Below are 13,551 nucleotides of genomic sequence, written 5' to 3'. Positions count from 1 at the left end.
CATACTCTCTCAATAGTTCCGGCAAATGTGGCGGGCTCACACACATAGAGTAACATATCATCAGCGTAGAGTGACACCATTAAGGGCCGCTGCCGGAACCGCAGTGCCGCTAAGGCGTGTCGCTGACGCAGTTTGCAGGTCAGAGGCTCGAGTGCAAGTGCAAAAAGCATTGGCGGCAAGGGGCAGCCCTGCCGCGTGCCATGTTGGATGGAGAAGGCGGCAGATACCCAGCCATCACACAAACCCGTGCAATCTGAGCGGTATATAGAACATGGATCCATTTCAGGAAGAACGGGGTGGAATCCTATGCAGCAAGACGACAAACATGTACTCCCACTGTAGGTGGTCGAACCCCTTAGCCGCATCGAGCTGTCTAGCCACCGCCTGATAGTCGTTCTCAAAATAATGCAACATGGAAAAAATAGTGCGGAGGTTATGTGATGTGGATCTAGAGGGCACGAAGCCCGACTGGTCCGGGAGGACCAGGTTTGGAACCAGTGGTTAGAGCCTTGTGGCAATCATTTTTGCCAAGATTTTAGCATCTGTTATTTATTGATAGGGGTCTGTAGGAATCGCAAACATTTGACGCCTTATCCGGTTTCAGTAACATCACGATTAAGGCCTCCTTAAGTGAGAAAGGCAAAGTGCCAGACACTCGTACACCTCAGCATACACCTCCAACAGCCTCAGCGCCAGAATATCCGCAAATGCCTTATAGAACTCGCTAGGGAGGCGGTCGAGACCCGCTGCTTTACAAGTGGGGAGGGACGTGATCGCCTGTTTCACATCATCAAATGGCTGCATGAGGTACTCCTGTTGGGTTAGAGACCACTAGCCCAGGGTGACGTCACATAATAAGCATGGATTTCATCCACATGAGGTTGATCGCATTCCCCATATAGTTTGAAGTAGTAAGCAAGCACTGCCCTGCTAATATATGAATTACCGTAGTGCGCCTTGCCCTCAGCATCCAATAGCTCAGTAATGTAAACCTGATTACGAGCGCCACCAATTTGAGCCACATCCAAACACGTTTTGAAGTCCGACCGCGCCCCCCCCCCCGCCGATGATTTCAGCATGAGGGAAGAATGAGATCATCCACGTTTGGGCCATAAACATTAATCGAAAGGAGACTCGTACCGCCTAACGTCCCATGCACCATAGCCAGCCGACCCTGCTCATCCACATCCGTACCATGTACTTGGAATAGTAATACAACAAGGCCACTGTCACTCCAGCCAATCGAGGGCCCACATTCCTCTCTGATAGCTTGTTGAGATGGGTCTCCTGCAAAAAGCCCACATTGACATTCAACCTATCTAATGAAGCTAAAACAGTACTGATTTTCTTGGGACTGTTGAGGCCTCGTACGTTCCAGGTGAGTAATCTAACATCACTTCCCATGTATAAGGTTACACATCAAAGATAGTTATACGAGATCTGACTTTCAGAACATGCTTCCCAGGTTCGAGTTTAGAACAATACACAAGTGCCAACTGTGCCCACCTTGTCCCTCCCCCAATTCCCCTACCCACTTGGGCGTGCCCAACTTGCCAAAGCCATCCCAGTGTGAACAAAACAACCCCCAACACCCAAAACCCAAATAGTGGGGATCTCCCATATCGGAGGTACCAGAGGGCTACTTTCCTCCCGCAGTGCAGGAGGTGGCTGATCAGGTCCAATACCTGTGCAAAAATCAACAAGATATATAGAAAACAAAAGGCATCCAGGAGATGCAGCTATAGGGAGTTATCCACCCTCAGGCTAACATTATACACCAAATGTGAAGTTAGGGGCCAAGTACTGAATGTGAGTCTCACCAACAAAATAAGCGATAGAGCTGATTAGTGCCCCCCTGTCCAACGCCATTGCTCCTCTGCATCTGTGGCAGCGCTGTCCTTCTGTCGTTTCCGTTTCAGCTGCTTGGAGTAGTCCATCGCCGCCCTGGGGGCTGTGAAGATCTTAAAGTTACCCTCCAACCTGACACGCAGGTGCGCGGGATATAACATTGCATTGGGGATGCTTTCAGACCAAAGGAATTTTTTTACTGAACCGAACTCCCGGCGCACAGCCTGGACCACGACGTGATGTCCGGGAAGAAAGACAACGCGTTCCCCTGATGACAAATATTGCCCTTAACCCTAGCCAATCTCAAAATGGTATCTCGGCCTTGATAGTTCAGACTCCGGGCAATTATAGGACGGGGCGGAGCGCCCGGAACATGGCGAGCAGCCAGAGAACGATGGGTGTGCTCAATAATGAACATGTTGGATAAGTTCTCAGGGCCGAAGATTTCCTTGATCAGGCTCTCAATAAACTTCTCCATCCGTCCAGTATTCGTAGATCCGGGAAGGCTCGTGATGCGAATGTTGTTCCTTCGTGACCTTTCCTCCAAATCATCATTCTTAGCCTGACCATTCCATATCAAGCGTCTTGCGGTCAACCTTGCTGAGGCCTTCCTCTGTGGAGGATACCCGCTGCTCCACTTCCCCATTCATTCATTTTTTTTTCCAGCTGCGCAGCCATGTGGTCCAGCCTGTGCGCAATAGTGGACATGCCGCCTTCTATAGACTGGAGGCTTTTTTGCATAGCCATTAGCAAGACCTAGAGTGTTGACGGAGACCCTCCCACCAGCCGGGCACACACACCCAGGAGTACCAGAAGCACAGAGTTCACAGAAATGGCATAGTGGAGCAAGGCGCTAGTGTCCGTAGGAGCCCCCGCAACACGCTAAGGCATAAGCACTCCCGTTAACCAACTGTAGATAGCGTGTCTGTATTAATACAGCCCAGTAGGCCGTGAGGAACGGCAGAAATGGGGGATTAGCAGCAAATTTGATGTGAAAGGGTCCAGCGCGCCACAGCGCATGTTATGGCTTTAAGACCAGCAGGGGCAGCGCCCACCCAAGGCAAACACACATGTACAATACCACCCCGCCACAGGCCGCAGCTCGCAGAGCACAGCACACTGCTCAGGCCCGCACCCACCTACGCAGCTACCATCCCAAGCAAGGCCGCACCCCACTCACTCCATGTCCTGCAGTGTATTTTCACCAGGGATGCGTCACTATAATGCAGATTTTGGGCGAATTGTAGATCAACCAGGCGGAGCAGCACTAATGTGCGGCCATTTAACCTGACGCCCTCTATCTAGCGCCCCACCTCTCTGACCTTCTTCGATCATCAAGTTGCTTGCTTTAGCACAGACTATATGGAGAATGGGGAATGTCTGACTTGTAACCTCTGCCATTTTTAGCGCAGCTTGTAGTTCATTCCTTAATGATGCTCAAGAGGTGCAAACAGGATTTCACTGTTCAACAACTGTTCTGGGATCTTCCTTCACTGTTTGGAAAACCAATGTTGCAAAAGAATTTAGTGGCCAGTAATTTGTTTCTCTCAGTCTTTGCTCTGTGTTTTCAGCTGCAGCGTCTGTAAATCAGACTGCTGCACACATTACTCATTATCTCCATCTTTTCTAGCATGTGTGTACTGATGTCCGATTGGTTCAACTTCCATGGTCATGTCTGCATCGCCTTCGAACTGCTGGGGAAGAACACCTTCGAATTTCTGAAAGAGAACAATTTTGTGCCGTACCCCCTAAGTCACATACGGCACATGGCATACCAGCTGTGCCAAGCCTTGAGATGTAAGTTTGAATCTGCACAGCTTGACTATAGGGTTAATTCCCTTAAAAACATGTTGGTTGTTATGACTGCCAAAGGTCTAATATTGTGTTGGCTCCATTAAAATAGTTCAGACTGTGTCGTGAATGCTGGTTTAGGCAGCCATTTTTTTCCCTTGTGAACGTTTTCTTTTGTTGCTTCAAAAAATAATTTAGGAACTGAAAAGACCATGTGAAAGGTTGTTGAGCTTAGGTGATTCTGTCCTTCAGTCTTCGATAAAATTAAAAGGTTAGTGTAGAGAATTCTTGTGTCAAGGACTCTTCCCATTTGATTCGAATAAGTGGCCTTTTTGGGATAGTTTACTACATGTATATGCTTGCCTTTTGATTTTTTTTTTCCTTCACATTTTGCCAGTAAATGTGTTTGTAACCTGCAAACTTTTCATTAAGCCTCAAGATGTTTCTGAAAAAGATGGTGTATTCTTTACCAGTTCACTATAAGCATGTATTATTAAATAATAGTCTGATTTGTGTATCTGAGATTGTAGAAGATTTTCCTTGTCTGCCTGGAAATATTTACTCAATCTACATTATAAGGTGTGAAAAATCATATCCGGACAGAATACAGATATATAAGTAGTCTAGGAATTCTACTTGGATAACATGCCAAGTTTCCCACGTGAGCTGTGGGAATCCTACTAAAAGGTGGGGCTCTTATTTCAAATAGAAACTTTACAGTGATTTTCAGGGAAAATGTTGCTCCTGCCAAATGGACCTGATAACATGTTACATGTAGTCTAAAAAATAGACTTAGGATGGGGATAGAAGAGGGAAATTAGTTTAGCGAAATGGTGTTGAGAAGGGGTAGATGGAGGCTTTGTAAAGCTGTTACCAAGGAAGACTGACGAGAACAAGAGTCAGCAGACAAACGGGGCGCAGCCTGTATTGCTTTAGTAAAGGAAGGGGGAGAAAAAGGACAAAGGGGTGGTTTAGAGCAAGCCAAAGCTTGGGACCAGGACATAAGGGTGCATTAAGTAAACCCTAAAGGATTCAAGGAGGTGGATGGTCTTTATTAAATGCTTGGCTACTCAGTCAAACTGATGTCCATTTTCTTTCTGTTTTGTGGGATCACTCTTGTTCAGAAAATGTATTACATTATTTTTTTACAGTTTTGCATGACAACCAGCTCACCCACACGGACCTCAAACCTGAAAATATCCTGTTTGTGAACTCTGCTTTCAGTACTTTGTACAACGAGAGAAAGGTATGTTCTTGGGCACCACTAGATGGTGGAGGCATACATTATTAGTAATTTAAGAATGTAATTCCTTGCATATTGCTGAAATCTATATTATTCCGCAGAAATGTGAAGAAAGGGTGCTAAAGAACTCCAGTATCCGGGTTGCTGATTTTGGCAGTGCAACCTTTGATTATGAGCATCATACCACCATTGTGGCCACTCGCCATTATCGCCCGCCTGAAGTCATCTTGGGTGAGAATCCTCCCATACAGATTCTCCTGACTTTTTCCAGACAATAACATGTTGCTTTCCTTCCTTAGGAGTTCTACATTGTCTGTATTCTGGCTTATTAACCACTTAGAATTATTTTGTTCCAATACACTACTCTGATACTGTCTTTAGAATGTTTATGCTTGAGAGCAGTTCTTTTGGTGAGACTAGGCCTCGCACTGCTTTCCACTCTGTTTCTATACCCCATTAACATCCCTCCCCCTCGACAGAATATATGTTAGTGTGAGCCTGCTCAAATGACCTTTACTAAAGCAAGCTTCTCTTGTTGCAGAGGTGGGCTGGGCGCAGCCTTGTGATGTGTGGGGGATCGGATGCATCCTTTTTGAGTACTACCGCGGCTTCACTCTCTTTCAGGTATAGTACAAACATGAAATACTGAGCCAGCACAGAAGCCTTTTTTTCCCCTTCCCAATATTCTTCTTCAAAGATGACACTCGTGATCCTGTCATTTTAAGACCTGATCAATCTTGTGTTGTTTGGTCTATGTCTTTATTACTGTGCCAGTGGTGGGCCCTTAGTGTGCAGTATGGGGAACGTTTCCATTTTGGTTTTCTTAAGATATTAATTTGATATACTAAATCTGTCTGTTCTGTGAAAAATGTCTGTTGCACTCAAAATAGAACCACCATTTATTCTTTCACCCCAAACCTTAGAGATGCAATGAAGCCCACCAATCTATCCAAATGCATCATTGATCTTGTAGGCCGTGAGTAGTTGTTGTGCCCCCTACAGCATTTTTATAGCCTCCCATCTATTTCAAGGTCCAACTCCGTTATCGCTTGAATTTATTTATTTGAAACAAAATTTTGTTTTCAATTAAAAACAAAGCACTATTTACCAGGATACGCTACAAAAAATGAATAATGCACTGCGACAGTGCATAGTAAATAGGTTTTTAAAAAAAGACAAGCCAGCAAATGCATATAATAAATAGGATAAAATTGAGAGTCGAGCAAGTACATATAATAGGTTAAAAATGACAAGCAAGAACCTATAACATGGTAAAAAATGACACGCAGGCAGTACAGTCTGAGTGCAAAACATATTCAAACATATCATTAGGCTACTAAAGCTTCTAAATAGCAAAAATCAACTCCCTCACCTATAGTTTCCCCTTGCCAAGCTGACATATGTAGTGCTCCACAGTGGCCAACATCTTCCAAGTTCACTACAGTAGTTCCAAATCTTGCCCAAGATGATCCTTGCAAGGTCAGTTATTACCACCCTCCAGGTCCTCCTGAGAAATCAAGACGCTATTTGACGTCTGAGTGTCATCATTCGGGGCCAACAAGCAATCCACAAGGTGTTGCCATGCTATAGCCATATCAATTGTTCCCCTTCTCCCTTTACAGCTTTCAAAACACAGCATTATTATCACTCGAATTTATATGTACTGCAAAGCTTGCAAACAGATCCCCTTCGTTTGCCTCTCCATATCAATTTAGCCAAAATGGGTTATCCACAGCGGCCCTGTAAGTTGCTCCCAGATACCTGCTTATATTGCTTTGGTGGCAATTTGCGAGGGATCATCAACCACATCAGCTTAAATTCAGGAGAAGGATTAAACTCTCCATACAGAATCATCCTCCTTTTACTATTCATTGCGGTGCCTGCTGCACAATTCTTTTTTTATAGTACGGAAGAAGCACATTTCTAACACTAATACACTGCCTGAACCCAATGTACTCTTTGTTGTAAACACAGTTTTTACAAGTACTGCCAACTGTTTTGTACCTACTGTCTATGCTTAGAATAGACACAACTGTATCATTGTGGTATATAGTGCTATGCAAAAGCCCGTGCACACTAAATCCATTACACAGATTTCCAAATCAGATTGTCACTGGTGCTGAATCCTGATTCTTTGAATGCATCACATTAGCCTTTCTAATAAGAACAGATTGGCTCGTGGACTTATCAGGGTTATTCCATTCCTTTAAAAAAATGTGATAAAATCCGATTCCACTCATGATGGAACGCCACTTGTTCCTTTTATTGGCCGGCACCCTCTTCAATACCAGCGGCATCCTTTACAAAGCCATCAGGATCTTCACCCCCTCCTTTCTCACTGATTAAGTCACCATTTCAGATGGCTCTTGGCACACCAGCAGTCAGGACAGAGGAGTGTAAAATCTGAAAAAAACAAGAAACAGGCTGTTTGTATGTACGCAGGATCTAGAACAGCCCATTCTACACCAGAACTACCCTAACCCTTCTCCAATTTAGGAAAGGGTTGAATACTGACCTTTTTACAGTTAACTGCTTCATAATGCAGTATCTCTTTAAGAATTCTGCAACTGCTTACACCATATTATTTACACACAAACATTTGACTATTTTCTACCATAAACCAACCTTCGATCCTCCATGTTAATTGAGAAAGATGTTCTGCCCTTCCTTGTTTGGTTTTGTACTCGCCTGTCCTAAATTATTTCCTTTAGTGAACTCTACAGTCTGCACACTTGAGGTACTCTAGATTTTTACTTTGCTGACAAGATGATGCGATTCACAAAAAATTGAAATTACAATATAGAGTGTGGGGGTTGGTTCTGTCCATACTACTATGCCTATGCAGAGACTGAAAGTTGTGGCAGCGATTTTTAAGGGAGAGTTGGTCATTTTACTTGTACATATGTTTTGAAAAAGGTTCATCTTGTTCCCATTTCTTTGCCTTCCATCCCATTTGCTTTAATGCAGCTAAGTTCAAGTGGTTGATTCACGCTTTTTAGAATAACTAACAAATAAACAATAGTGCATTACTGCATTCTCAACTGTATTCTCTGCCTTATTTGAGTCCTATCCACCAGGACGGAAGTAACATTTTGTTCTACTTCACAGACGCATGAAAACCGTGAACACTTGGTTATGATGGAAAAGTTCCTTGGACCATTACCAACACGTATGATCCGCAAAACAAGGTGGGAGTCGCCCTGGATACCCTACACTCTTCCTGATCTCAAGTGATTTTTTTTAGTAGGAACAGTTGATGTGGATGGTTTACCATTTCAGCATATTGCCTGTTAAGAATTCAGTTTTGTTGTTTCTATTGATTTTATACAAAATCCTTGACTTTGACTATTGTCTATTGGCCGAGTATCCTGTGCAAATGGCAGCCAAAATATGACCAATCTACTTCCTAAATGTATTTAATTATTTTTAAAGACATGTCAAAAGGTAATTTTACCACTTTTTTTAAAATTTGGATTGGTCTCATTAAAGTAGCCCTTATCTGAAAGGGACTATTAGTTATAGATTCCTTACCTTAGAATTACCCCCAGGCGTGAGACTGGATCTGGAGAATTTTTTCTCAGCAGTACCCCTGCGCTTCGGGTGGTGGCATCGGTCGACTCCACATTCGCCGTTGGTGCAAGGATGACGTCGCAGTATCTACTTTGACGCCACCCCTGCGCGCTGACGACCATTCTTTCTATTTAAACGCCAGTCAGCGCAGATCCAGAGAGAGTGGTACCTTTAGTCACTTTTTGACTAACCTTTTTGACTTTTATTGATCTCTTTTTTGAAGTTGTGTCGACTCCTGGTGCACAAGGGATGTCAAGTCGTCAACCCGGCTTCAAGCCTTGTGACTCCTGTCACAAGCTGGTGTCGGTCACCGATCCTCACCTCGTGTGCCTTTGGTGTCTGGAGCGCAACCACGACCCGAAGTTGTGCTCCGACTACCGTGCTCTGAATTCTGAGTCTTTGCGAGAGCAGTCCCGAAAGCTTTTGGAGGCCTGGCAGTCTGCTCCGCTGTACGAGGTCCCAATCGAGGGGGCAGTCGCGGGACCTGTCGCAGAGCCACCACCACCACCAGTCGCCCGCAAAGGCTTCATCTTCGGGTAAGCCTAAGCATAAAAAGAAGCCAAGGAAACATCGCCGCTCTTCACCTTCTACTCGTCCGTTGGCCGACGCGACGAGGGATATGGAGGGTTGTCGTTCCACGGCTCCACCCTCGGAGCCTGCTGGGACGGCTCCATGCTTCCCTCCTTTTCCAGGAGCCGGTGCACCCCCTGTCTAGCTTCCTACATTTTACGAAGCCCTCCATTCCATATTTGGGCAGCCCGACTCAACCGGCGCGCCTTCGGGCCCCACGGACTCGGATGGGGTCCCTAGGCCTTAGAGGATGGTGGCTCCGACCTTAGTTCCGGGGGCCCCCAAGGATCCAGGCCTGGATCCGGATCCATGCCGGCCGACCTCATGGTGCCTCCCCCAGCGCTGATTCTTCTGACGACGACTCCGCTGGCTCTGAAGCCGGTTGTGCCCATAGCCGGTGCCGACCCTGGCCTCCTTCCCAACTTGGACACGGAGCCGGACCGGCGCCGACCTGTACTTTTGTACCACTGTTCTATCCTGGCGTTCCTTATCGATCTGAGTGGCAGCCAGAATAGGGTGAGGAGGACAGGGAGGGGTCTGTTGACCCTTTAGCAGACCAGCTTGAAGAGCTGGACTGGGGAGAGGAGTTGGTTGAGGCCAGTGGTCTGAATACCTCCCCAGACCTTGGTATGCTTTCTCCCCCTACTGTGGCCACACAGAAGGGAGCCTCCTATGCTGTGGTGTTGCGTAGGGCGACTGAGGCCCTGGGCCTTGAGCTCCCTACAGTGGCAGGCAGGACTAACCTCCTGACTGAGGTGCTTCAGCCGGCAGCAACCTCTGCGGAACCCCTTCTGCCATTCAATGAGGCCACCCTACGCCCGTAAACTTGGTTGTTCAAGCCTCAACAACCAAAGGCGCCTTTCCTACTGCTCCTCCAGATAGGGAATCCAAGAAGCTGATCCATCTTGGGAAGAAGATGTTTTCTTCCGCCAGCTTATTACTGCGGTTGGTGAACACCACATCTCTCTTGGGCGGTTACACCCACTCTGTGTGGGACATGGTTGCGCAAGTGCTGCCACAGTGCCCGGAGGAGGCACGGGCCGTACTCTACTCTGCGGTCGCAGAGGGTAGAGAAGCAGCAAACTTCGCCATTCGATGTGGGCTGGATACCGCTGACTCACTGGGTAGAGCGATTTCTACGTCAGTAGCCTTGAGACACTACGCCTGGTTGAGTTCCACTGGCTTCTCTGGGTATGTTCAATCGACCCTTTTGGACATGCCCTTTGATGGTCGTCACCTGTTTGGCGACAAGGCGGGCTGTGCGCTCGGGTGCTTCAAGGACTCTAGAACTACTGCCAGATCTTCGGGCCTTGCTCCCACTTCTCTCCGCGTTCAGTCAGCCTTTCGCACCTTTCATGGCTGCGTAAGGGGTTCTGCCCATGGCCACAGGCCGGAGCAAGCTACCCAGCCTCTGCGCGGCCGGGGACGGGGGACCTAGCGCTGTGGGTCAGCTTGCAGGCCAGTCCACCAGTGCTCCCTCTGCAGCAGCCTCCAAACCTTCCTAGTCCTACCTTTCAGGGCCACCAGTTGCCAGTGGGCGGCAGGATTCACCATCACCTCCCCCACTGGCACAACATCACGTCTGACTGGTGGGTTTTGCAGATAGTCCGAAGGAGCTACTCCCTCCCCTTCGAGACTATCGCTCCCTCCATTCCACCACCACTCCATCGCATGTCGGAGGATCTCTTGACTCTTCCACGTCAGGAAGTTACGGCTCTCTTGGCCAAGGTAGCTAACAAGTGAGGCCCTGTGCCAGAAGTAGGTTGTGGTTGTTACTCCCACTACTTCCTGGTACCCAAGGAGGACAAAGGCCTGTCCAATCTTGAATCTCAGGGATGTCAACCGCTTCCTCCGGAAGGAGACGTTCAAAATGTTGACATTAGCTCAGGTCCTGTCTGCCCTCGACCCTGGAGATTGGATGGTAGCTTTGGTCTTGCAGGACGCTTACTTCCACATCCCCGTCCTGCCAGTCCACAGGCATTACCTACGGTTCACGGTAGTCCACGAGCATTTTCAGTTCGTGGACCCTGTGTCAAGAGGCTCTTCGCTTTTGGACGTGGCTGGAACATCGGGGCATGTCCCTGGTGGTTTAGCACCTGGCAGGTTCTCTGAACGCCAGTGCGAACGAAGTCAGCTGCCGGTGCCGGATGGATCACAAATGGCTTCTTCACTCTGAGGTGGTGCAAGATCTCTTTCAGCAGTAGGCAGAGCCTTGGTTAGATCTGTTCGCCACTGAAGAGAACACGCAATGTCAGTAGTTCTGCACGGTGGAATTTCCTAGGCGGCACTCGCTCAGCGACGCTTCTCGTCACGAGTGGAATTGCGGGCTTTTATACGCCTTTCCACCTATACCACTTCTGCCCAGGGTGCTGAGAAGATCAAGCGTGACCAGGCCTTGCGTGGAGATTGAGCAGCGACCGTTGACAGCTTTTGACCTTCCTCCCGAAGTCTGTAATGTCATCTTGGCAGCCAGGCTTCCCTCTACTAAGACAGTATAGGCTGTAAATGGAACAAATTTGTGGCATGGTGCGCAGCAAATGCTGTGGATCCCCTTTCTGTCCCTCTTTCAGAGGTTCTCCTCTTCATTTTCTATTTGGCCCAGCAGGGCTCTGCTCTGGGCACTCTTAAAGGCTATTTTTCGGCCATTTCGGCCTTTCTTTGCCTTCCTGATCAGCCTTCTCTTTTCAAGTCCCCTATTGTAAATATATTTCTAACGGGCATTACTCACCTACTTCCTCATATTCCTTTTTAGCCACTACATAATTGTCCTCTCAGACTTTTGACTTTAAAGACTGCTTTTCTGGTTGCCATCACTTCTGCTCGCAGGGGGAGTGAGCTACATGCTCTATCTTGTAAGCCATTATTTCCTTGCTGCCCATCCAGACAAGGTTGAACTAGACCTTCTTTCCTACCCTCGTACTAGACCTTCTTTCCTACTCAAAGTGGCTACCTCATTCCTCATAGGACAGAACATCGCTTTGCCCACCTTCCTCCCGCACCCGCATCCTTATAAGGAGGAGGAGAGACTCCACCGCCTGGATCCAAAACGTGCGTTATCATTTTATCTGGATTACACAAAACAATTCCGGATGGACGATCAACTCAAAACAGGCCATCTCTCGATGGGTCGGCCTTTGCATTCAGATCTGTTACTCCTTAGAGAAAAAGGAGCGTCCGGTAGGACTGCGCGCCCATTCCACCAGGGCGAAGGCAGCCACTACTGCTTTGGGACGTGAAGTCCCCCTTGGTGACATCTGCCAGGCAGCCACGTGGCCATCACTGCACACGTTTACTAAGCATTACTGCCTGGATAGGCAAGTCCGTAGAGATGTCTTCTTTGGCCGTTCAGATATCCAGGACTTTCTGGTGTGAACTTAGTTTGCAGACCCACCTCCGGGTTTGGTATTGCTGGGATATATATTCTAAGGTAAGGAATCTATAACTAATAGTCTCCTTCAGATGAACAAGTTACTTACCTTCGGTAATGATATATCTGTAAGAGACATAAATTAGTTATAGATTCCTTTCCGCCCAACCTATCCTCCCAGTTCTGCAAACTGACTTCTAGAGTAAGGGCCCTAGTTTTGTGCACTAGTGGTCAGTGTCTTGCATGGCTCAGCGCTTCTGGCGTGGAATGTCGTGTAAAAGAGGGGCGAAGTCTAAGTAGATACCATGACGTCATCCCAGCGATCACAACGCCGATGGCGAACGCAGAGTCGACTGCCGCCACCTACCGACGCGCAGGGGTACTGCCGAGAAAAGATTATCTGGATCCAATCTGACGCCTGGGGATAATTCTAAGGTAAAGAATCTATAACTAATATATGTCTCTTACAGATATTTCGTTACTGAAGGTAAGTAACTTGTTCTAAGGAACGAATAAATATTGACCAAAACTGATGTTTCAGCTATATAACGCTTAAGAGGTCTAAATAATTAACTTAACAGTTTATTCACTTAAATACCAGTTTCAATTCATACTTTATACCTATTGGCATCAAGTTAGCAAAATCCCAGCCATCCAATCCCAGAAGTATGTTTTAGAGTAGAAACCTGTACCAGATACGGAAGAGGTGTGCCAGACCAGAATGATAGTATTTTGAATGTCCTCTAAGAGCTCCTTCTGAAGAACTAACAATTGACTTTGTAATGTAGCTAAACTCAACCTGGTTTATGAAGAAATATTCCCAGTTAATATTTTTTTACGACTGACTTTCCTCATTGTAGTTTTGACCACTTGGTTGAGTTACAGATCTGAATGAGACTTCTAGCAACAGATTCCTTAACTTAGAATTTCCCCCAGGCTTCAGACTGGATCCGGAAATTTTTCTTGAGCAGTACCCCTGCAATTCGATAGGGGTCATCGTTTGGCCCTGTGTGGCATCGTCTGCGCCGGAAGTGGCATGCGCAATGTGTGGGCGCCACATCAATGCACTGACGTCAGTTCTCTTCTTTCCGCGACAGTCAGCGCAGACCCGGTAATAGCTACCCAACGCTGACTCCGGCACCAACTGGAGCCATGCGTTCCA

The 13,551-nt window shown here is 47.0% G+C and overlaps 1 protein-coding gene across 4 annotated transcripts in view; it reads left to right on the top strand.

Annotated features, from left to right (window-relative positions):
- Positions 1-13,551, top strand: part of CLK3 (CDC like kinase 3) — a 497,011-nt gene that overhangs the window by 398,467 nt on the left and 84,993 nt on the right. For all 4 annotated transcript variants that reach the window (XM_078685141.1, XM_078685140.1, XM_078685139.1 and 1 more), the window contains 5 exons: positions 3,479-3,645; positions 4,791-4,885; positions 4,984-5,113; positions 5,424-5,506; positions 7,991-8,070. In XM_078685141.1, coding sequence (XP_078541267.1) covers positions 3,479-3,645; positions 4,791-4,885; positions 4,984-5,113; positions 5,424-5,506; positions 7,991-8,070 — 555 coding nt within the window. The remainder of the gene's footprint in view (positions 1-3,478; positions 3,646-4,790; positions 4,886-4,983; positions 5,114-5,423; positions 5,507-7,990; positions 8,071-13,551) is intronic.

This window comes from Lissotriton helveticus, chromosome 3_2 (genome assembly GCF_964261635.1).
Source record: "Lissotriton helveticus chromosome 3_2, aLisHel1.1, whole genome shotgun sequence".
In the NCBI taxonomy this organism is placed as follows: domain Eukaryota; kingdom Metazoa; phylum Chordata; class Amphibia; order Caudata; family Salamandridae; genus Lissotriton; species Lissotriton helveticus.
The sequence above is the reverse complement of the archived record's forward strand: the minus strand, read 5'-3'. Positions and strand labels throughout refer to the sequence as shown.